Consider the following 25,170-nt stretch of genomic DNA (forward strand, 5'->3'; position numbering starts at 1 on the left):
TTGTGCCCTAATTTTGCTCACATGTGCGAAATTTTTGTGGTTTTGAGGCTGTTATAGGGCTGAAATGCGGCCTTCACAGCAAATCTGAGATTTTCTATACATTCACCAGTTTTCAAAAGGGTGTCATGTCCCTTCTCAAATGTATTAGTCACGGGGTGTAGGTACACAATTTTGGCATCAATTTTGGCTTAGCAGGAGGACCCCACACACAGAACTAAGGAACTATAGGCAACTCGACTTTATTTCTGGCAACTAGTGGAATGTGAGGGCCACCCACATGAATAATTCGAATTGGCCAAGGAATATGTTGGCGGAAAATCAAACTAGTGGAAGGATGGGCCCACAAGAGGCTAAGGGGGCCCAAAGTGATAAAAGAGGAAGGAGCTCTCATTTCGCAGGAATTTTGATCATTTGACAAACAAACTTACCTTTGTACGCAAAACTTAGGAACTATAGGCAATTCGAATTTATTTCTAGCAGATAATGGAATGTGAGGGCCACCCACATGAATAATTCGAATTGGCCAAGGAATACGTTGGAGGGAAATCGAACTAGTGGAAAGAGGGGCCCACAAGAGGCTAAGGGGGCCCAAAGTGATAAAAGAGGAAGGAGCTCTCATTTTGCAAGAATTTTGATCATTTAACAAACAAACTTACCTTTGGATGTTTTGTTGCTTAGCGAGTCTACTGGCTGTTTAGCCATGAGTCTTCTGCACAGAGGATTCAACCTTTACTTCGAGGGACTATCCGTGCCCTCCCTAGGGAGGCAGTTCCACAGAGATTGCAGGAGTTCCAGCATCAATTTACAATTCACCCAGCCACGCAAATGAGGAGATTATGTGTTTTCTGGGTAGCCAGAAATACGCAGAAGAGGATTGAGATAGCCAGGAGGTCCCTAGCTTGTTGGGGGTTCCAAGAGCAGGAAAGGTAGAGGGTTGAGGACATTTTCTCAGAGTTTTGCAGCTAGCCAGTCAGTAGTTATAGAAGTACGCATTTCTGGGCAGAGGCACTGCGCAATGGCCTCTGGTAGCAATTTCGTGGGGCTTAGGAGAGCAACCATCTGGGCCAAGGATCATCCGGGGAGCAAGGAAACAACTATCACAGGTGAAAGCAACATTTGAGGGGTGTTTCTAGGTGGATTTGCAGGCTATTTCCTGCAAATCGAATTTGGTAGCAGTAGCTAAAGAGGGGCTCCAAGGAGGCCGAAAATCCAAAGTCAAAATCAAAGAAATTCCCTTCTGGGTTTTTCTGGGTTTTGTCCAAGGAATCTAAGCTTGAAAGGACAGAAATTTCTGGGCAGTTTTTGGGCACATTCCACCGAGTCGAAGTCAGAAGATCAACAGTTTTACTCGGACAGTGCAGTGCAAAGTGGTGCAGAAACTGAACAACCATCGTCTCAGCTATTCCATCACCTGGGTTTGGTCCAACTTTCCCTTAAGACAAACCCAAGTGCACCACTTCATTTATATATTGTACTTATTATGCTCTCATATTTCATAATATATGGCTCAACAGTTCCAGATTTACAGTGTTTCATTGGTGTTTAATGTTTGTTTTTAATTTTATGTTGCTGCACTGTTTATTTATTTGGAATATCACTTAAATCCCTATTTGAGAACCTTACAAAGGGTTTGACTAGCATTGACTTTTTGTTGACTTTTACTTGTTGAAGAGACTTGGAGGAGGGATGAATTGGGATCTTTGTGGTTGTCTTGGTCTTGGTCTTGGGTCTTGGATGTCTCACTTTAATTTGATTCTATAAGAAGAGGAATTCTTTGTGTTTTCCCCCTTGTGGGTTTTCGCCCTCACTTAGAGTCTAATTTCTTGTGCCCTTTGTCTCCATGTGATCTTCATGTTTTGTACATTTTTGGTAACTGCTTGATGAAGAGAATATAAAATTAATAAGAAGCCAACAAAAATTCACAAGTAATTATCAAATTAAGAGAAATCAATCCTAATCCACTAAAAGTTTCTTTATGTGATTTTTACCAAAAGATCTCTCAACAAGAATAACCACACTGGTTGGTTCGAAACGCGTCGACAAAAGATTGGTTATGTGATTTTGCCGAAGACTATCTTAACAAGAATATTGTTGTCGATTCCCTCTCCAGGAGACCAGTAGTTTGCTCCCTCAAGCAGATATCCGCAGATTGGAATTCACCTTTGTTGGTAGAATATTCCAAAGATATTTTTTCTTTTGAGTTAATGGATGGTCTCATCCAAGGCAACGAGTACAGAGTTGTAAATGATGTTATCTACTACCAATATAGGGTATATAAATATTTGATGCCAGAATCCAAGATCAAAGAGGAGACTTTGTGGGTGGTCGATGATACAGCATTGGCAGGGCATCTTGGATATTTCAAGACTTGTAGGCAAAATAGGGAGAGGTTAGCATGGAAGGGCCTCAAGGAGAATGTACTCAGATATGTGAGGGAATGTATGACTTGCCAGCAAAACAGGTTAGATCAGACCCACCCTACAAGATTGTTACATCCACTACCTATTCTTGAGCAGAAGAGGGATAGCATATCGATGGATTTTGTTATAGAGCTACTGAGAGTACAGGGTAAAGATTGCATCATTGCCGTGGTTGGCCAGTTGACGAAGTTTGCGCACTTGTTCGTTGTTCTTTCAAAAAGCAAGATAGTTAATTGTCAGCAATTGGAATAGTAGGTTTCTCTATGCATTTTGGCATGAGCTATTCAGAATTTCAGATTAGTTGGCACAAAGCTAACTCTGAGCAGCAGCCATCAAGCTCAGACTAATGGTCAAACAGATGCTGTAAACAAACGGTTTGAGGGATATCTGTGCAACTGTGACTGGAGAGCAGCGGGATTAGATCAAATTGTTGCACCTAGGTGGGCAGTGCTACAACACCACCTACCACAAACCCATTGATATGACTCCATTCCAAGTAATATATGGCTATAGCCTATGATGCTCCTTCATTAGTGGACTTGATTTTCAGGGACAATAGAGCTCCCAAGGCCAAAGACTGGATACAGGAGAGTCAAGACATTCTCAAGACACTTAAGGAGGATTTGCAGGTGGCCCAAAATTAGCAGAAGACATATGCAAACAGACACAGGATTGTGTGCAGCTTTGAAGTAGGAGACATGGTTTTTCTGAGGTTGCAACAATACAAGAAAATCTAACTAGAAAAACAAGGCAAAGAAATTGAAGCCTCGTTTCTATGGTCCCTAGAAAGTGATACTGAGGATTGGAGAGTTTTTTTATGAGCTTAAACTGTCAGAAGAGAGCCGAATGCATAATGACTTTGATGCATCTTGTCTAAAAAGGGTATTGGGGCAGCAGGTCATACCTTCAGTCGAGTTTCCTCCACTAGATGAATAGGGACAACTAGTCTTGATTCATGAGATCTTGGATACCAGAGACAAGAGGTTAAGGATCAAGGTAATAAAGGAATGTCTTGTCAAATGGAGAGACCTTCCAAAGGAGGATGTCACATGGGAAGAAGAGCATATTTTGCAACACCTCGCTTTGCAATTGCTTGAGGACAAGCAATCTCGGAAACAGAGGACTGTCATGTCCCTTTCCAAGTGATCATCGCAGGGGAATGACTCATTAGCCTATCGGATTCCCATAGGTTATAGTCAGAAAAATGGAATCAAGTGATTATTTAATGTCATCTCTAAGGTGATATTGAGAAATTAAACTAAAAAGAGATTATTAAGTGACTTTTGATTAATTAAGGAATAAAACTTTGTAAAGTCACTTTATATTATTGTGAGGGAAAAAGGTAAAAGGGGGACAACCATGGTATTTGGATGACCCATGGGCCATGGTAAATCACTCATGGTATTCTGGCAGCCCATATCATTAAAAAGAAGACTAGAGCTCACTCATGGGGATGGATTGCTGATTTTGTTTTCTGTTCTGACTTAAGAGATCAATGAAAATTTTCATATAGATCAGTTTCGGTGTTGAGATCATACACCATAGCTGATCAAAATTAGTTTTGAAAGGGGGACCCATCCACCCTAGCTAATCTAGAGGAGGAATCAGCCAGATTCCTCGCATGTGTTGATTGGAGAATTTAGTTACAGGAATTAGTGGGAGCTGAAGGAGTAACACCTTATCATTGCAGCAGTTCTTATTTCCTTGGGCTGAATTATTTCACTGGGTCCAGGAACTCAAGCAGACCTAATTTCTTATTGCCAGAAATCAAATTGTTGGAGGTCAAGTGTTTGTTGGGCCGAATTTGTTCACTGAGGCCCAGATTCAAGCAGGCTGAGGTTTTATTTCTACAGCCCAAGTCACAACAACCTTGGAGGACGAGTTACAGCCTCTTGTTGGCCGAGAATTATACTCTATTTGCTGATCAAGATTTGCTATGTGGGAGGCCGAGTTTCCTCATCTGCTACAGGCTGACTAATTATCATATCCAGACTGAGATTATGTTGGTTGGCAGGCTGAATTAATGATATTTGAGGGCCAAAGTTCTTCTCTATCAGCCGAATTTTGTAGGGGTCGAAGTCTGTTCCAATGAAGGACAGAATGCAGCCTATTATACAGGCAGGTCATGCCTTTTGCAGGATTGCTACAGCTGACAATATTTAAGTGCTGGGATTTTAAATTTCTGTTCAGTAATAACAAATAAGATTGGCTAAATTAGTTAGCCATATTTGAGTTAACTTATAGAATAAGGTTGTGATATTTAAATTGTAGGCAAACTATTTGAAGAAATATCCCTATGATCAAATTTTTTCTCTTGTTTTCATGCTAAATATTAGAATAATAGTTTGCAAGCAAAGTGATTGTCCAAATGCATGAAGAAAATTTTTAAGAATTGTTGCCAGTGTTTTAGTAAATCTAGAAAGGGACATTACATACGGGATATCCTTAACTAAAAGATCAGTATTCTGATACTTGATTGCAACAAATTATCACCTAACAAAGTAATGAAAAGAAGAAAAAATTGCAAATATATATAAGTTTGTAAAGAGAAGAAATTATTTTATGACATGCTTTGTATATATATTGTTTATAGACACTAAATGCTATAATGACAAAGCAAATAAGAGTCAAGACAAAAGAATGATTGAATGTGAATTCTCAATCACTTCAAATATATTTTAAACAACATGTCTCTCACAAATAAAGAAAAAAGGTTAACATGAAAATTACCAATTGATCCTGTCTGATGTCATCACCCTTTTTGAACATGACTTTGCATTTTCCACCATCTGCAGTTTTGAAAGTCAAACGTAGAGGATGTAAAGCGCTCTTGAATAGGGATGATTCCGCTGGTATTATCCCAGTGATTAGGACTTTAGGATCCAAAGGTAAAGGTATTGGCTGGAAAGAAAATTGAATAAATTAGCCATTCATTTTGAAGTTGTGCTAACGTCGAAAAATGACAATTCAATCGATATAATACTTATCACTATAGTGGAACCTTTAATTTAAGGATAGAATAGAGATCCTATAACTACACTGTTCTACAATTGGAAGAAAATATGCTCACGTAAAGAAAAGATGATTTAGTGTAATAACCACCTCAAAGTAGGTGAGCTCACTCATAAGACCCGCAAGTAATTGTCGCAACCTTTCAATTTTCCTCTGAGTCCCACGGACAGTTTTAACATCTTTCATGATTGTGCACAACTGAGCAATTAATTCTGTCTGACGCACTAAACTCTGCCACATCTTAGTGCCATCATCATTCTCTCTCCCCTCGGGGTTGTACTGTAATCAATGAACATTTGCATTTTTAGGAAGACACTTTCAATTCTCCATTTTCCCAACATTCAGAAAATAACTACTAGATTAAAGGATAAAAAGTGTTAATTTAGTCCAATTGTCCCTGACGTGTCCATTAATGTTCCCTGAATAACACTTCATCTTTTCAACAGTTACTAGGTCAGTTAGGATACAACTGCTTATTGGCAAAAATGAGGAAATTCCATAGAAGGAGACCTTCATGTGGACAAATGGCAAGACACTTGGAATTTCCGAAATAGCAGTGCCCTGCAATTATAGCTGGCAACTGCCCAAATCTCAGCAAATGGGGTAGAAATAGATTTTTAAAATATACAACATGATTTCATTTTTAAAAGTAGATTTTTTAAAATAGCAAATTATCTAGAAAACATAAAATGACAAACATGGCTGGCAAGTTAATAATAATCCCATTTATATATCAAATCCCATATAGCATTATATATTAAGCCATGTGTGTGAAAATATGAAATGAACTCTACAAAGTTTTTATAGATCTAAAAGAGGCAAATTAAACTTAGCGTTATAATCCTTAGAAATCTCCTGCAATTTAGGATTCAAATTAAAAAATAACCCGAAGTTGACAGGAGATGGATACAGATCCACAGAATTTTTGAAAGCCAGGCTCCAGATACAGCATGGTATGACAAGTATAAAAAGATATAAAAAAAATTATGATTTAAAAATATAAAAAATAAAATTCAAAGTTAACAATCAAAACCATTCAAAAATCACAATTTTTCGCAATGTTACCCATCTTTTGTTGCTTTTTCAACTATGCTTTAAATACCTGGGACATAAATGCTTGAAACCTACAATGAACTTTCTTGCCTTCGTCAAATATGCAACTAATTTCTCCAAATCAGTAAAGTCAAATTTCATGAACACCACTACATTTTGAAGAGAATGGTGTTGGACCAATGTCAAGCCAATCAAGTGAGGATCCAGATTGGTCATTATATAATTCATCATCGATTTTGGTACTTTCCAGGTGGAAAAACCGCAGCTGTTGGCTTGTAGGGCCTATTACCCACAATTTTGTCCTGCACAAAATTGAGGTAATCAAGGGGAAAGATCAGCAAAGGGTGGCTCATGTTCATCCAAAGCTACCAGACTATGATAATTCGGCTGCCATGTTTGAGGCCAGAAAATCTTATATACAGTGAATTCAAGTTACTCCGAATGAAGAATATACCCAGAAATTTTCCCAAAATGTAATAGCATTTGAAGAAATGGTTGATGTGATGCACTCAACCTAAACGTTCAGATGTATACACAGCATAATTCAGAACTCTGTTCCAGACCTGTAGAAGAATAAAACAGCATCAAGACTGGACCCTGATTGCTACATATGAGGTGACTTTAACACAGGCTGTACTTACATATGGCTTTAAAGGAGTCTGATGTAATGTACAAGCAGTTTGGGAGAAATGAGTTCGTACAGTAGATGGCACATGATTGCCCACTTAAGCCTCTGCCAATTGTGCATCCAAGGCCTGCAACAAAATGGTACCTGTCAAAGGATGCATGAAACCTCAGCCTGGTAAACAGTAGGACCGATATTTTAATTATGTGGCAACCCTCAGACCTGTTCACTGTGCCCTGAGACCTCAGACAGTGGAAGTAAATGATCCTGTTTCCAACTCGCTCAAACTTCAGACGGTAGTGATCTCTTTCTCAGAAGTTCAGAGCTGACCTAAATTAGTTTGAGGTTATGATTTTTAAAATTAATTAATTGGGGCTGACCTGATTTGGTCCCGACTCCTAATATTGCTATACAAGAAGATTCGACCCCTGTTTGGGAGGTTTGTATTCACAGTTGTATGCTGAGTTGTCATCCATAAGCACTATGTTGGTTTTGAAAAGATATATGAATGGATTTCTTGCTTAATTAATGAACATGCCCATGGATGGCCTTTTGGGGTGAAACTGGCATCATGGAACACATTATTAACATCATTTTGGCATACTTGCCCACGCTTGGAGATTATTTGCAAAATACTTGGAGACTTGTAACCTTGAAAGCCCCTTTACTCACTTAGTGAATGAAATTTGGAGCTCGTATGCTGTAATGTCTCTTTCTTATTAATTGCCCTAAGGGGGGCAAAATAGCCTATCCAACCCCGTAGGGCTATAGTCATTGATAAAGGGGAGAACCCATTATCCAATGTCTTGGGGCAACATTGGATAAATTTGGGATAGCTGGGGCAAAAAGCCCAAAGTGGGGGCTACACTTGTAAACCCTCACATCAGATTAAGGAAGAGAAACCCCCATAAGAAATATATAAATAAAGGAGATAGAATCATTTTCTCACGATTGATTTGGATTGAAATATTGCTGTTTCTTTTGAGTTGTGGCTCTGAGGGTTTTGATACCCTTTTCCCTTGCATTAGTTTGGTGGAGGTGATCCCACCTTAGCTAATCCCCCTCTCCTTTACACCTCTTACAGCATAATATTTTGGAGCATCTTTGATTCGGTTTTGGAAAACAAGGAAGTGAATTCTCTGTGGTGAATATCTGGTCAAATCAAGCCTTGTTCAGGAGCAGCGAAGATCTTTCTGTGGTATGCGGACACCTTGCCACCTCAAGTAATTTCTGGGACAGCAAGACTTACTCCCAGTGATTTTTCCTATGGTGCATCCAATGTAAAGCTGTGGAGGACACTCCTTACTTATCCGTACAGGAGACCCGCTGATGATTTTTGAGTCCAGCCTGAGGCAAATTAGGATATCACCTATATGCGGCCTTACTCACTAAGGCTATTTTGGGGACCGTTCTTGCTTGAAGTCAATTTAAGACAGCTAGGTTATCTCCAAGGGCCACTTTAAGGTAGCAGTCCAGCAATCAAGATCCTCTTGGAGCAATGATTGTGAAAAATCGGTGACCCGAATCCTACTGCAGCAAACTGATGATATTTCTCCTATTTGTTAAGTTACTTTAAACAAGTAACTTGTAGTTTTCTACAACAAATATCAAAATACATACACTGCACCCTGCACAAAATAAATGTTGCAGAAACTAAATACTGCACAGGAGAGAAGAAATAACACACAAATACACCATTATTTTTAGACAAACATCCTCAGAAAAACCCAACTTGGGAAAACCGGTGCAGCAACTGAGGGTTTTATTATTATGCAGTAGTTTCTGAGTGCAAATCTCTAGATGCCCAAATTGGCAATCTAATACATAGAATAAACTAGCAAAGAGGTAGTGAGAAAAATCACACGTTGTAACTAGCGATCCAAATCTGATCCAGGGTCCGGATGGCTAGCCCCACGCTGCCTCTGCGTCAACCTACGCAGATCTGCGTGAAAATCTCTGGGCTTTGCATCACATCCTCCTCTGATCTCCTGTTGTCTAGAAATTCAACCCTCTAGCCCTCTGGTCTCACACCTTGGCTTCTGGAACCAATGTTGCACTACTCATGATTTTATCGTAAAATCGCAATTTTTTAAAACCGGCGATATTATCGCCCAATAAATACAACAATTTTTTTCAGCGATTTTTTGGAAAAATTCGTGAATTTTTTTTTTTTTCTATGAGGAGGAGGTGACACAACCTACGCAAGCTACCCCTGTCACCAGTAGAGGATGTGGTCTACCTCTTGTAGCTCATAGTTCTTCAGCTTCTAGAGCACAGCAGAGTCCACTGCCAACTCCACCGACATCTACATCTAGAGGGGCAGAGGAAATCAATAGTATTAGACTTTAGTTATTTGGTTCATTTCATTGTATATGACATTATGACTCATGATATGAGATACATTATTATATTTTTTGTTGATATTTTGAGGCTGACTTGGGACTCAGGAGTTAGGGCTTACTATTCAGGACATGATTCACTGTTATGTGTGATGTAACACTAGAAATGATATTACACATCTTATATATTAGTTCTTTTATCATATTTATGTGTCAATGCATTTATTTTATGTTGTAGATGCTTTAGATATTAAAAAAATTGAAAAAAGATGAATATTTTTGTATATTATGATTTTTCCCGATTTTTACCGATTTTTTCCCGATTTTTACGTTTTTTCCGATCTTTTCCCCTCACCGATAATATCCCGATAACGATTAATGCAACATTGTCTGGAACTAGATCTCGACTCTCCCAACTGAATTTCAAACTCCCTCTGAAGCTTTGCGCTGCCTCTGTGTTGTATTGTGCTTCCTCACTAAACCTCTCTATGCCTCCTCTGCCTTGTAGTCTTCGGATCTGGAAAACTCTCCTCCAGACTACTATCCCTGCCCCTCACTATAAGAAGATCACACGATCTCTCTCCGACAACTCAGCACTACTACTCTTGAGATATTCGATCTCTTGATCTCTCTATCTCAATGAGTTCTCCAAGCTCTCTTATAATCTCTCGTTGGAGCACCAACGACCAAGAATAAAACATAATAAAAGGCTAAGATTAACTACTACTCTTGAGAAATTCGATCTCTTGATCTCTCTATCTCTATGAGTTCTCCAAGTTCCCATCAAGCTCCCTTATAATCTCTCGTTGGAGCACCAATGACCAAGAATAAAACATAATAAAAGGCTAAGATTAACTGGAGTTGATCCTCGTCTTCTTCTAGAAGATTTGCACCATATTTAATTAATAACCTTTAATTCATCACATTTCCTGAGTTTAAACTTTTTTTTTTCCATGGGAAAATGTGGGCGGATCAACCCCGAAGAGGATCTTTTAAAGCTCGTCGACCAAACTAACAAGGCCTAACCCCAAGGGTGTCAAGGAGAATTGACCCTGTGACCTCCCGATTGGCGATGTACTCAACAACGGGGACTCGGCCAATTGAGCTATGTAATATTCCTAATTAGCCATGGGTAATTGGAATATTTGATTTTGTGCAATTTTTGTCTTCTATAGCTATAAGTAAATAAAAAAGGTGAGAACGGGGGACATAACTCACTTTTAGAATAAAAAGTCACTTCCTAGTAGCACACCGTTGTGACTTAAAGGGGAGCAAAGGGGGCCAAAGGGGGACGCAGAAATGGAGCCCACGCAGACACATGGAGAGACTGCACAGGAGGGAAGGAACACGTGGCAAGAGGGGAACCACGCAGGAGAAGGTGAGCCTCGGGATTGAGAGAGGCAAAGGCTATAAAAGAGAGAGGAACCCCCTCATTTTGATCATTCAGTTATGTGCATTTTGAGCTAGTCGTTTCGACTTCTGACCACACTGGTTGTTTAGCTGGTCTACAACACTGTTTAGTGCATTGAGTGTCTCTATTTGGAGATCTCACCCTTAGCCCCGGGGGACTTCGAGTGCCTACTCAGGCAAGGTATTTCCATTGGCATTTTAGCAATAGTTTATCAGCATTTCGGCAGCAGTTTCATCAGCTTTCTGGAGGACTGCGCAGCATTGAGAGGGACACAATTCTTTCTGGCAGTAGTGTTGGATTGGGGATTTTGCAGGAGGATTTATGCTGGGTGATTAAGCAGGGGACCCGCCCTTGCCTATTGGAGCATTTTTAGTAGAGTTTCAGGTAGAGTTCTATAGGGGTTTCTTCAGTGGCAGCATAGAGCATTGAGGAACTGCGCAGATCCCTAAGGGGGTGATTTTCGGGGGTCGGCTATTCCAGGAAAGCTTTCTGGGTTTTTTCTGGGTTTCTTGAGTAGAGCCTGATTCCAGAGTTTCAGCATTTTCAGAGGAGGGGAGCAGCCCCAAATCATCATTTGTTTTCTAGCGGCAGTAGTAGCACAACAATTTTCCAGCAGCATCCACACAAAGAGGGCATTCTTTGTTATTCTGAGAGTATTTCTTCACTTGCCTTGTGCAAGTCAAGGTGCCATCTTTTTTATCACCTCCTATACTCATTTTATTGCTCAGTATAATAAAATGGCTTGGCATTTCATGCTGCATTTTTGAGTAACTGCTTATATTTCCTGTCTACATTATTATAGGTTGTACCACTGTCATTTTGTCATCTTTGAGTTATTATATTATTTGTCCGTATTTTGTTGGAATTTTGCTGGGGTTTGAGGGATATTCTTATATTTCCTGTCTACATTATTATAGGTTGTACCACTGTCATTTTGTCATCTTTGAGTTATTGTATTATTTGTCCGTATTTGGTTGGAGTTTTGCTGGGGTTTGAGGGATATTCCAATTAGGGATATTACAGTGGTATCAGAGCATAGATCTGGTTCAGCCTGTGGAGCTAGCAATATATGACACCGGGGGAAAAGCCCTACACTTGCTACAGAGATAGGAGATACAGAGACATTGGGCGTACGTTGGAGAACACCTACGGAGGGGGAGACTGTGTTCTGGTGGTGGACGCAGAGCAGAGGGATCTGATGGCAGACGAAGATGGGAAGAGATTTGCAGATATGCTCCTCAAATCAGTACAGGATCTGTCGAGGCAGATTGAGGTGATGGGGCAGAGATTCATGGCAGTAGAGGCCAGACAGCGTGAGAGCCCACAGATTTTTCAGATTGGTGAGGGATCAGGTGCATCCCATCATTTGCCAAAGCAGCGTGATACTGTGCAGCAGGTGGCCTCGCATTCCCCTACACGCTCTACCATGCCCACGTTCTTAGGAGTAGACACGGGGGTCGGAGCCCAGCAGGAGGCAGAGCCCGGCCATATGGGTGATTATTTTGCAGAGTACCAGGCCTATGGGCAGGAGTTCAGGGATGCCCTTTCATTCAGAGACTTTGTTCAGCTCCAGTGGGATAGTAGACCCCGCGACCATCACAGAGGAAACCAGCATTACCATGATGGTGACACTCATCGTGCAGCGAGTAGATTCCACTTGCCTATGTTTGATGGTTCATCAAACAATTCGGCTTAGTCTTGGGTGGAGAAGCTGGACATTTATTTCTAGCTTAACCAGATGTCGGAGGCAGAGGCCATCAAGGTGGCAACGATGCATTTGGATGGTGAGGCTTAGGATTGGTGGTTTCACAGGATAGTTACACTCGAGAACTCTACAATGGCAACATATGCAGAGTTTACCAAGAGATTGATGGAGCGATTTCATCGGAGGGATCCAGAGCAGCATTTTGTTGAGCTAACAAGGCTCAAACAGACGGGGGTCCCAGAGACCTACATTGCAGATTTCTTAAGCGTCTCCGTGATGGTATTGGACCTATCCACGACACGGAGGGTATATATGTATATTGAGGGGTTAGTAGAGCCACTTCAGGGTCTAGTCCGATCCACTAGACCAGCCACACTCCAGGACGCTATCAGCAAGACCCAGGACTTACAAGATGTCTTACCCAGGACCCGGACACCTTACCCCCAAAGACAGCCCTTTCAGTCTAAGGGGAAGGATGTGAGGATTCCACCTCCAAAGGGGAATCCAGGACGAGTACAAATTGAGGACGATGTCAGGAGGGAGCTGAAGAAGAAGCGGTTCTGCTTCACATGTCAGGAGCCTTGGGCACCAGGACATAGATGCGCTGCTGGCAAAGCACATTTTATTGAGGTCTTCTCCGAGAGCAGTGGAGAAGAGGATGACGAGGATGATGTGGAGGCAAGAGATAGCCATGCCATACAGGGACCTTTTCCACCTCCACCGCCAGCAGCAGGTGGTGCATCTTTTGCACCTACCGGAGGGGCCCTTGCAGCATTGCGAGGAGTACCCAAGTATCTGATGCTACGTGTACGAGGGACAGTACGTGGACAGCGGGTATCACTTTTGGTTGACAGTGGGGCGACCCACAACTTCATTGATGCACAAATGGTTGAGCGGAGAGGTATTCAGACAGAGAGCTTCGATGGGTTTTCAGTCTTGGTCCCAGGAGATTAGACCATGACGTGTGCTCGTTATGTTCCAGAGCTTTCAATGACGATGGGCACATACACATTGACTGGCCACTTTTTCATGGTCGATATCCCGGACACCAACATGATACTGGGTGTTCAGTGGCTTATCACTCTAGGGAAGGTCACGACAGATTGGAAGACCCTAGAGATGGAGTGGGATGATGAGAAGATACGGGGACAACACACATATCCACCTCAAACTGTGGCAGCTCATCAGATGGAGGCAGTGTTCCAGAAGGGAGACATAGAGTGGGCAATGGAACTGCGGCCATCAGAGGCAGGGACTACAGAGCAGACGGTACATCCAAAGATACAGTCCATCCTTGATCGGTATGCCATAGTGTTTGGGGAGATTCCACCAGGACAGCCACTAGATCGGGGGTTTGAGCACACCATTGAGCTTGAGCAGGGCATACAGGCAGTGATCACCACCCCTATAGGCACCCCAAGGCCTATCGGGATGAGATTGAGCGGGCTATCCAAGAGTTGCTGCCTCTTGGGCACATTCGACCAAGCACGAGTCCTTTTGCTTCTTCTGTGGTGTTGGTGAAGAAGAAGGACAATACATTGAGGATGTGCATTGACTACAACGCCCTGAACAAAAAGACCCTGAAGAACAGGTACCCCACACCCAGGATCGATGAGTTGATGGACGAGTTGAGGGGAGCACGGTTCTTCTCAAAGATTGATTTGAGATCTAGGTACCATCAGATTCGTGTGAGGGAGCAGGACATTCCCAAGACCGCCTTCAGGTGTCATTATGGGCACTTTGAGTTCTTGATGATGCCTTTTGGGTTAACCAACGCCCCCACTACATTTCAGTCCTGCATGAATCACATCTTCCGTAGTCACTTGAGGAAGTTTGTGTTGGTATTCGTTGATGATATTCTCATTTACAGCAGGACTTGGGAGGAGCATCTCCAGCACATTAAGACAATATTGCATATCTTACAGGAGCAGCAGTTCTATGCCAAACTCTCTAAGTGTGAGTTTGGGTTGACAGAAATGTTGTAACTGGGACACATCATAGGGGTGGACGGAGTGAGAGTCCACGAGGAGAAGATCAGGGCCATCAGAGAATGGCCGGAGCCGAGAAACGTGACAAAACTTCGAGGATTCAATGGCATTTGTACTTACTACTGAAATTTCATCAAAGGTTTCTCATAGTTTGTTGCACCCCTGACAGATTTGACGAAGAAGGGGACATTTAGTTGGTCGGACACAGCGCAACGAGCCTTTGACAGGCCCAAGGAGGTTATGAGCAGCTACCCAGTGCTTGCGTTGCCAGATTTTACGCAGATATTTGCTTTGGAGTGTGATGCATCGGGAGAGGGGATCAGCGCAATGTTGATGCAGGGAGGTCACCCTATAGCCTTTGAGAGCCGGAAGCTCCTTCTGCACGAGAGGTTGTATTCTATATACGACAAGGAGATGCTAGCCATCGTGCATGCATTGGCTAAGTACTGGCAATATTTGGTGGGTAACAGGTTCAGGGTGAGGACTAATCACAACAGCCTCAAGTTCTTTTTGGAGCAGAAGCAGCTATAGGAGAGGCAGCAGAAGTGGATCAGCAAGATCCAAGCATATGACTTTGACATTGAGTATGTCAAGGGTAAGAACACATGGTAGCAGATGCCCTTTCACGTAGACCAGCCACGTTGTCTCTTATGAGCTTGGATACAGACTTGAGGGCTCAACTCTTAGTAGAGTACTCCAAAGACAGGTTTTCATGTGAGGTTCTAGATGGACAGGTGGCAGATGATAGGTAGAGGGTGGTCGATGAGATCATCTATTACAGGGACTAGATCTTCTTGACTGAGGGGTCTCAGATCAAGAAGAAGATACTCCAAGCATCACATGATTCACCATTTGCAAGACATCAGGGGTTTACCAAAACCTACAGGGCCATTAGGGAGAGGTTCTCATGGAAGGGCCTCAAGGAGGACGTACTCCAGCACATCTGGGAGTGTGATGTTTGCTAGAGGAACAAAGGAGAGATGAGCCATCCAGTAGGATTATTGCAGCCTCTTCCCATTCCGGAGGGGCAATGAAAGAGTATTTCGATGGACTTTATCACAGGGTTGCCCATGGTACAGGGCAAGGATTGTATCTCTGTCGTCATTGATCAACTGATGAAGTACGCACACTTTTTTGCCATATCTGCACACTATACAGCAGCACAGGTGGCTAAGCTATTCTTCAGAGAGATCTTCAGGCTGCATGATCTTCCTAAGACCATCGTCGGTGATAGGTACAGCCGTTTCATGGGCAGGTTTTGGCAGGAGCTTTTCCGGTTGGTGGGGACTGAGTTGACACCGAGTACCAGTTATCACCCATAGACGGATGGGCAGACAGAGATAGTTAACAAGTGGCTAGAGGGCTACTTGCGTAACTATGTAAGTGGGCAATAGCGAGCATGGTTGAGGTGGTTGCATCTAGGGGAGTACTGTTACAATACTTCACATCACATGTCCATTGGTATGTCACCATTCTATGCCTTACATGGGTATCATCCTTTATCTTTTGCTGATGTGATGTTTGGTGATAGCAAGGCTCCTAGAGCCAAGATTTGGATCCAAGAGAGCCAGGGTGTTCTCTGAGCTCTCAAGGATAACATCGCTACAGCGTAGAACAAGCAAAAGCTGTATGCCGACAGGGGTCAGGTGGAGAGACAGTTCGAGGTAGGGGACATGGTCTACCTACGATTACAACCATACCGACAATCGTCACTAAAGCAGAAGGGTGCTGAGAAGCTCAAGCCCCACTTTTATGGGTCGTACAGGGTGATACGCAGGGTTGGACAGGTTGCATATGAGTTGGAGCTGCCCCAAGGCAGCAAGATTCATAACGCTTTTCATGTATCATGCCGGAAAAAGGCATTGGGGTAGCAGGTGACAGTGACAGATGATCTATCACCCATGGATGACGAGAGACATTTGGTATTGCAGCCGGAGGCTATCATTGATACTAGGGAGAGGCAGCTGCAAAGCAGGACAGTCCGAGAATTCTTGGTGAGATGGAAGAATTTGACAAATGAGGATGCCACTTGGGAGAGTGAGAAGATCTTGCAGCATCCATCACTTCAGTTGCTTGAGGACAAACAACATTTTGCCGGGGGAGACTGTAATATTCCTAATTAGCCATGGCTAATTGGAATATTCGAATTTGTTCAATTTTTGCCTTCTATAGTTATTTGTAAATAAAAAAAGTGAGGACAGGGGACATAACTCACTTTTAGAATAAAAAGTCACTTCCTAGTAGCACAACGTTGTGACTTAAACGGGAGCCAAGGGGGCCAAAAGGGGACGCATAAATGGAGCCCCTGCAGACACATGGAGAGACTGCGCGGGAGGGAAGGAACACGTGGCAAGAGGGGAACCACGCAAGAGGAGGTGAGCCTTGGGATTGAGAGAGGCAAAGGCTATAAAAGAGAGAGGAACCCCCTCATTTTGATCATTCAGTTATGTGCATTTTGAGCTAGTCGTTTCGACTTCTGAGCACGCTGGCTTTTTAGCTGGTCTGCAGCAGTGTTTAGTGCATTGAGTGTCTCCGTTCGAGGATCTCACCCTTAGCCTTGGGGGACTTCGAGTCCCTACTCGGGCAAGGTATTTCCAATGGCATTTCAGCAGTAGTTTATCAGCATTTCGCAGTAGTTTCATCAGCTTTCTGGAGGACTGCGCAGCACTAAGAGAGGGACGCAGTTCTTTCTGGCAGTAGTGTTGGATTGGGGTTTTTGCAGGAGGATTTATGCTGGGTGATTGAGCAGGGGACCCACCCTTGTTTATTGGAGGATTTTTGGCAGAGTTTTAGGCAGAGTTCTGGAGGGGTTTCTTCATTGGCAGCGCAGAGCAGTGAGGAACTGCGCAGATACCCAAGGGAGTGATTTTCGAGGGTTGACTATTCCAGGAAAGCTTTCTGGGTTTTCTGGGCTTCTTGAGTAGAGCCCGATTCCAGAGTTTCAGCATTTTCCGAGGAAGGGAGTAGCCCCAAATCATCATTTGTTTTCTAGCGGCAGCAGCAGCATGACAGTTTTCTAGCAGCATCGACGCAGAGAGGTCATTCTTTGTTATTCTGAGAATATTTCTTCACTTGCCTTGTGCAAGTCGAGGTACCATCTTTCTGATCACCTCCTATACTCATTTTATTGCTCAGTGTAATAAAATGGCTTAGCATTTCACGCTGTATTTTGAGTAACTGCTTATATTTCTTGTCTACATTATTATATGTTGTACCACTGTTATTTTGTCATCTTTGGGTTATTATATTATTTGCACATATTTGGTTGGAGTTTTGGTGGGGTTTGAGGGATATTCCGGGTTAGCGATATTACAAGCTAACCCTTGGGGCTACCTAAGTTTAAACTTAGGAATACATTAAAAATGATTAATTATTTTAATTAAACCATCTCTAGGAGGAAATTTCCAAAACGATTTCTGGGTATTGGATTTTGCACGTGTCTTAGCCTCTTTGCAAAATATTGAGGCTAGAGCACATCCAATGCAACATAAATCAATAGCGATCATTCCCAAAAATCTCTATGGTTTCAAGCTGCAATATAACCCACCACAAATCTAGACATCTCAAGAAGTAAGTAGACAGCAAGGAAACGGTTAGGAGAACATGTGAAAATTCCTACTCTTTAAGGAACCCCTACCGTAGCAAAACTGAATCTACTTCACCTACTTGATTTTTAAATTACATTCATCAAGTTATTCTTCTGAATAATAAAGAAAATTACTTTTGCAGCCTACACTAATTAAATATTTGATCTCATAAAACAGAAAACAAAGCAAAGAACAAGATACACAGGACACACTTATTTTTGGATACAATAGTCCCCAGAAAAACCCAATGCGGGAAAACTAGTGCAGCAACTCTGAAGATTTTATTATTATGCAGGAGAAATATCTGAATACAAATCTCGGATGCTCATCTAGCAATCCTTTATAGAGAAAATATTGGTGGAAAATCTGAGCGAGTTTTACCTCACTTCACCTGGCAAAATTCTAGCTGATCCGGCACAAGACTACCTAACCCAGGCTATTTCTACATAACATGGTATCAGAGCTGAGGTGAAGACAAAGCCCGAGCAAGAGCAAGAGCAATCATTGAAGAGAAGATTGGCAAGGCTATCCTAAAAGAAATATGGGGTCCTCAACACTCTTTCCTGCCGGAGACAAGCTCCGTGAGAAAGCTGACTATCACGGATGGAAGATGTCTATCGATCTAACCCTTGAAGATCAAGGAGTGTTGGACCATGTAAGAGGTAATATTGTTGAGCCTTCATCAAATGCATCTGCTGCTGCCTGGAACAAATGGAAAAATGGAGAAGTCAAAACAAAGAAGATCATCCAGGACTCTATCGACAAGCGCTTGGTGGCCTACATCTCTGATCTAGACACCTCCAAGGAAATCTACGACAGACTGGTGAGTTTATTTAAAGTTAATGATGCAAATTAAGTTTTGTTTCTTAGAAATAAGTTGAGGGAAATCAAGAAGGGTAAAGATGAAAGTATGCAAGCATACTTCTTAAGAATCACCGAGATCAAGAATGATCTCCTATCTATTGGGGAAACCATTACTGACAGAGAAATGGCACTCACAACTCTCGGAGGATTACCATCTGAATGGTATGTGTTCAGGACTACTCTTCTGAACAATAATGTAATTCCTAGTTTCGAGGAATTAATGGCTAGATGCATTCAAGAAGAACCGAGGGTAGAAGTGCAAAAAAAGGGTAAAGGTCCTCCTGCTGCCTTTTCTTCTCATGCAAAGAGAAGAAAGGACTCACACCGGGACGATGATCAAAATCCCTCTAATGGCAAATCAAAGGAATGACAAATTCAACAGCAAAGGTAAGAGGAGAGCTGGAGATCGAGGAAGAGGACAACCATTCAGGAAGGCTAGAAAGTCCAGGATGTATTAAATGCACCTGACCTCAAAAGGAACCTAGTGTCCATCTTGGCAATGGAAGACAGAGGCTACAAGGTAACCTTCAGCAATGGCAAGGTATGTATATGGAAAAATAATGATAAAGATTCCTTTACTCTTGGGTTCAGTGTTGATTCATTATATCAGGTCGATGGAAGTCTGCTAGGTGTCATGTCTTGTGACACAACTCTTTAGTCCGAACTTTGGCATCGGAGGTTTTCCCACCTTCATTACAAAGCTTTACCCGATGTAAGACAAATGGTAACAGGGATGCCCGAATTCCAAGTAGAGAAAGAAGGTGTATGTTCGGGATGTGCCGAAGGAAAGCTCAAAAAGGGGACTATTCCCCTCAAGCTAAAGCAAGACCTCCGATATATTACAGTTGGTTCACTCAGGCATACCTGAGGTTGGCATTAAGAGGGAGAATAGTACACCACATGCTCCTGAGCAGAATGGTGTGGTGGGAAGGAAGAACTGCACGATGATGGAAGCTGTCCGAGCCATGCTACATGATCAAAGACTTCTGAAGTTTCTATGGGCTGAAACTACAATCACCACTGTATATGTACAAAATCGATGCCCTCATCAAGCATTGGGTTCCAAGACTCTTGAAGAAAAGTTCACCGCAAGGTGAACAATCTTCTGACTTTGAGGAGCTCTCAAGAAGCCAACACCAGGGAACTGAAAGAAAAGGATGATGAATCAATGCCTGATGTAGAAGAACCCATGGATCTGATTGATTCTCATCCACATGAGCCTTCCTCTTCTAGGAAGAGGCCTTCATGGCTTAGGGGGATACTTGATGATTCTGAAGGACATGTTGCACCCTGAGGAAGCTTCCGTCAAATTAAGAAACTTAACAAGTATCAGGGATACCTGACCATCATGAGCACGATCATACAAAATGAGCCTTCATCATTCCCACATGTCGTCAAGCATTAACTATGGAAGGGTGCTATGACCATAGAATATGAGTCTATTATGGAGAATGATGTCTGGGAAGTAGTTCCTAGACCCTGGACAAGACAATTGTTACTTCAAAATGGCTTTACAAGATAAAGCATGCAACAAATGTAAGTATGGAAAAGTATAAGGTTCATTTTGTTTCTCGTGGTTTATCCCAGAAGGAACGTATAGACTATGATATTTGCACCTGTTGCCAGATATACGACCATCCACTTGATCATAGCCCTTGTGACTTCACAAGGATGGAACCTACATCAGATGGATGTCAAGACTGCGTTCTTGCACGGTTTGATCAAAGAAGAGGTCTACGTGGAGCAACCCGAAGGATTTGAGATTTATGATTGAAAATCTCATGTATGCAAGTTGAAGAAGGCTCTCTGTGGGCTGAAGCAAGCACCCCGAGCATGGTATGAGAGGATCGATAGCTACTTGATGAAGTTGGGATTCACTAGGAGTGAAGCCGATCCTAACCTTTACTTTAAGGTTGAAGATGAAAAGCCTATCATACTGGTGTTTCATGTGGATGACCTCTTTCTACAGGTGCAAACCCTCTCATTCACAAATGTAAGAGGGAGATGGCTTTTGAATTTGAAATGAAGGACCAAGGACTTGAAGTGTGGCAGAAGCCAAGGGAAATTTTCCTATCTCAAGGAAAATATGTGGTAAAGATATTGGAAAGATTTGGTATGATGGACTTCAAGCCTGTGACTACCTCAAGGATCTTAACTTTTAAAAGTTATATGGTAGTGATGTCGGACCAGATTTGAGAAATGCCTCTGAGTTTCATAAACTCATTCGCATTGATGTTCTTGGTGAACCTCCATCCGAACATATGTTTTTTAGTTAGCATTGTGAGCTCATATTTGGTTGAGCCTCACTGGATTGATGCCAAGAATCTTCTGAGATATCTTCGTGGCACAATGGGTTAAGATACACTGTCGAAGATGTGAGACTACTTGGATATACTGATGCTGATTGGGCAGGCAGTGTGGTGGACCGTAAGAGCACTTCCGAGTGCTGTTTCACCTTGGGATCTGCTTCGATATCCTGGATGAGCAGGAAGCAGAAGTCGGTGACTTTGAGCATCGCTGAAGCAGGATATACTGTTGCTAGCATGACCTCGTGTGAGGCAGTCTGGTTGCGAAAGCTCTTCAGTGAGCTGTTTGGATTTACATTGGATACCATTGTGATTCTCTATAACAACCAGAGGTGGGATTCGATTATTGAGGAATCCCGTATTCGTCGATTGCTCCAGCAGATAGACATCATCTGGGATATGGTAAGTTGATGAGCAAGGAGGCTCCATCGCATTAAGATGATGTACAGGTTGATACACCTTGTCAAAGCCCTGAGGAAAGATCTAATTTGTGATTTTCCCAAACGACTTGGAGTCATCAAGAAACCCTTCTACAAGGGTCATGCATGTTGCATACATTGAGCTTTGGGAGCTCTGAGGGCTTGTGGTTCTTACTGGAGCAACATACGACCACATGGTGACTCACCCTCCCCTAGTGGTGCGCACTGGAACAAGATGATTCGTTCTCTTGTGGAACAAGATGATTCGCTCTCTTGTGGGACAAGATGATTCGCTCTCTTGTGGAACAGGATGATTTGCTCTCTTGTGGAACAGGATGATTCGCTCTCCTGTGTAGCAGGATGATTCGCTCTCCTGTGTAGCAGGATGATTAGTTCTCCTATGAGGCCTGGATTGATGTGTTCTCCATGGCGATTGTAGCAGGATTGATGTGTTCTCCTGTGAGGCCTGGATTGATGTGTTCTCCATGGCGGCCTGGATTGATGTGTTCTCCATGGCGATTGTAGCAGGATTGATGTGTTCTCCTGTGAGGACAGGATTGATTAGTTCTCCTCTCGAGGCATCCTACCCAGGCAGTCTGGGACTCATGGGAAGTACCTCTCATCTGATCAATGAGCAGGGAAATGAAGTTAGGGACCATAGTAGTACCGATGGACGCATCATTGTAACTCGTACTCCCTACGCTAGGATGACCTCCATTGATCTGGGATCAATGATACTGGTCTGGGACCAGTGATAAGAGTTGTACCATACTATGATGCTGACTTCGGGTCGGTTGAGACTGGTCTGGGATCAGTGGTACATACTCTGAGACTGACTTTGAGTCAGTGGAGGATGATATTGGTCTGGGACCATTGGAGTTGTACTCACTATGACGCTGACTTTGGGTTGGTTGAGATTGGTCTGGGACCAGTGGTACATACTCTGAGGCTGACTTTGAGTCAGTATGATACATCCTCGATCATTTCTTCTTCTTCATAATTCGGACAAAAGCAGAGTAGAACAGAACAATACGAGCAGAGAAGAACAGAACAAAACAGTACAGATCAGTGCAGGGCAGAACAAGACAAAGCAGAACAGGCAAAATAGAGCAAAGCAGGGCAAGGGTCAGGCTGTACAAGGCAGTGCATTTGATGGATGAATAGTAACGACCGATAGACAGATTGCAGATGAAGTTCTCCATGGTTGAGAGGGATTGTTAAAATCGGCAACCAAGGCAAAACTTCATGTGGGTCATCTTATTCATGGCTAATAATATTTTTATTAGATTCCTCTCGTCGAGAGGTGTAGGATTGATATAAAGATCATCCAATTCCGATAAGTATTCATGGAGATATGAATTTATTTTGATTATGGAATTATTATCAAGCCGACCTACAACTCATGTAGGCTCAGAAGCTCAACAGTCGCATCTATTCACCCACCAACGTTGTGTATAAATATAAGAGGACTTTTCTTCATTTGGACTCACTCATCTCATCACATCTCTCTCTCTCTACTGCGCAGATATGAGTCTCTTCTCTACTGCGCTGAAATGGGTCTCCCTCTCTCACACATGTGAAGCCGGAAGCTGTTGAATTTTAAGCTGCAACTGCAGAAGTAAAGATTGACTTGCGTGCCCTAGAAGATCTCCTCTTTGGAACTGCACTATAGGTTCATCTGAACCTCCTTTGAAAGCCGCAATTTTTGGTGGTGGAATGAAGTCAATCCGACGAACGGTTTGCAAGATATCGATTGCCCTATTTTGAAGCCGGAAACTGCTAAAATTGAAGCTGCACCTGCAGAAGTAAAGATTGACTTGCGTGGCCTAGAAGATCTCCTCATCTGAACTGCGTTGTAGGTTTATCTGAATCTCCTTTCAAAGCCGCAACTTTTGGTGGTGGGATGAAGTCAATCCGACGAACGGTTTGCAAGATATCGATTGCCCTAGTTTGAAGCCGGAAACCGCTGAAATTGAAGCTGCAACTGCAGAAGTAAAGATTGACTTGCGTGGCCTAAAAGATCTCCTCATCTGAACTACGTTGTAGGTTTATCTGAACCTCCTTTGAAAGCCGCAACTTTTGGTGGTGGAATGAAGTCAATCCGACGAACGGTTTGCAAGATATCATCTGCCCTAGTTTGATAATGAAACCGCTAATGCTGATGCTACTGATCTAGGGTTTGCTACTGTTGGTATGAATCAAATTTATTGTACTATTTCTCTCTGCTGAATTATTGAAGATAAAAGAAGATTTGATCAAAGGGTTTCCCCACACATTGTGGGGTTTGTCCCTGGCTAGCCGCCACATCTTGTGTCTCTTGTCTTGGCTTGTTTTCTGTCGATCGTTTAATGTTCTATCTGCACTTTACTTTATGTACATGTGATTGCTAATCAGTGGAATATAATAAGAAAAAAGAAGTAAATTGTTATAAGCATAGAACATACCATAACTTAACACTTAGGAATCAAAATCTTGACCAATTTGTTCTCTCCATGTGTGTTTCCAAATGAACCACAAGCCTCCATTTTATACTTTTACTGTTGAGTCTTCAACGGCCGAGATTAAGTCTCTAATCAATAGCTAAGATTAACACATGACTCGATCCACCTTCTAGATCATTCTCACCCATATTTTGATTAATACCCATTAATATTTTAATTTCCCTAAGTTTAGACTTAAGGACCCCATTAAAAATATTAATTATTTTAAGAAAATACAAGTCGGGTGGAATTTCACCAAACGATTTTTGGGTTCTTTAGAACTCATGTGCCTTAGCCTCTCCACCAATTTTCAAGGCCATAGCACTTCCGATGCTACCAAAAACTAACACTCCCTCTTAGCAAGGAAAGTGCTCTAGCAACAATGTCCACCTGCACGTTGCTTTATTTTTGAAGCATCTCCTTCTGCACTGTTGTTGCCACCAACACTGTGTTGTTGCTGCTACTATACTATTGCTCGTGACACTGCCATTGCCACTGCTACATCTGTACTACAACTCCCTCCCAAACATTGCATCTGCTTTGTTGCTAGCACTACCACTGCTAACATTGCATCCATACTGAAACTCAATTGCAGAGAGAAGCAACTGAAAAACATGCAAAATTAACTGAACTTAACTGTGTTCAGCATAATAACATGAATGTTGGAATTTCACTGGTCTAGTCTCTGACCCTTAGAATCTTCTGTGCTGCTACTGACTTCTGCACTGTGCCAACTGCATTGCTACCAACTTTGCTCTGTGTTGATCAATCTCTGGTCACAAGCCACTGCATCTGTCCTCCAAACACTCCACTGCATCATCTGACACTAAGTCCATCTCGCTACTACTGAATCTTGGGCTCCCATAGCGAGGAATTGATCCAAGAGGTGGACTCCTCAAGGATCCTGCCCATTTGTAGCTCTTTCGAATTACAGCTCTAAATCTCCCCACCTCCCTCCTAG

General features: G+C 42.4%; 1 protein-coding gene across 1 annotated transcript in view; it reads right to left on the bottom strand.

The window, feature by feature from the left end:
• The window catches only part of LOC149216328 (phosphatidylinositol 3-kinase, root isoform-like), a 477,313-nt gene that overhangs the window by 113,783 nt on the left and 338,360 nt on the right, over window positions 1-25,170 (bottom strand). Inside the window, exons 12-13 of the mRNA XM_089392772.1 lie at window positions 5,523-5,711; window positions 5,151-5,321 (exon numbers count right to left, since the gene is read on the bottom strand). Of these exons, the coding sequence (XP_089248898.1) occupies window positions 5,151-5,321; window positions 5,523-5,711 (360 nt within the window). The remainder of the gene's footprint in view (window positions 1-5,150; window positions 5,322-5,522; window positions 5,712-25,170) is intronic.

This window comes from Pinus tabuliformis, chromosome 1_1, assembly GCF_031772625.1.
Source record: "Pinus tabuliformis cultivar Carrire ecotype Pingquan chromosome 1_1, CPIR1, whole genome shotgun sequence".
Lineage (NCBI taxonomy): Eukaryota > Viridiplantae > Streptophyta > Pinopsida > Pinales > Pinaceae > Pinus > Pinus tabuliformis.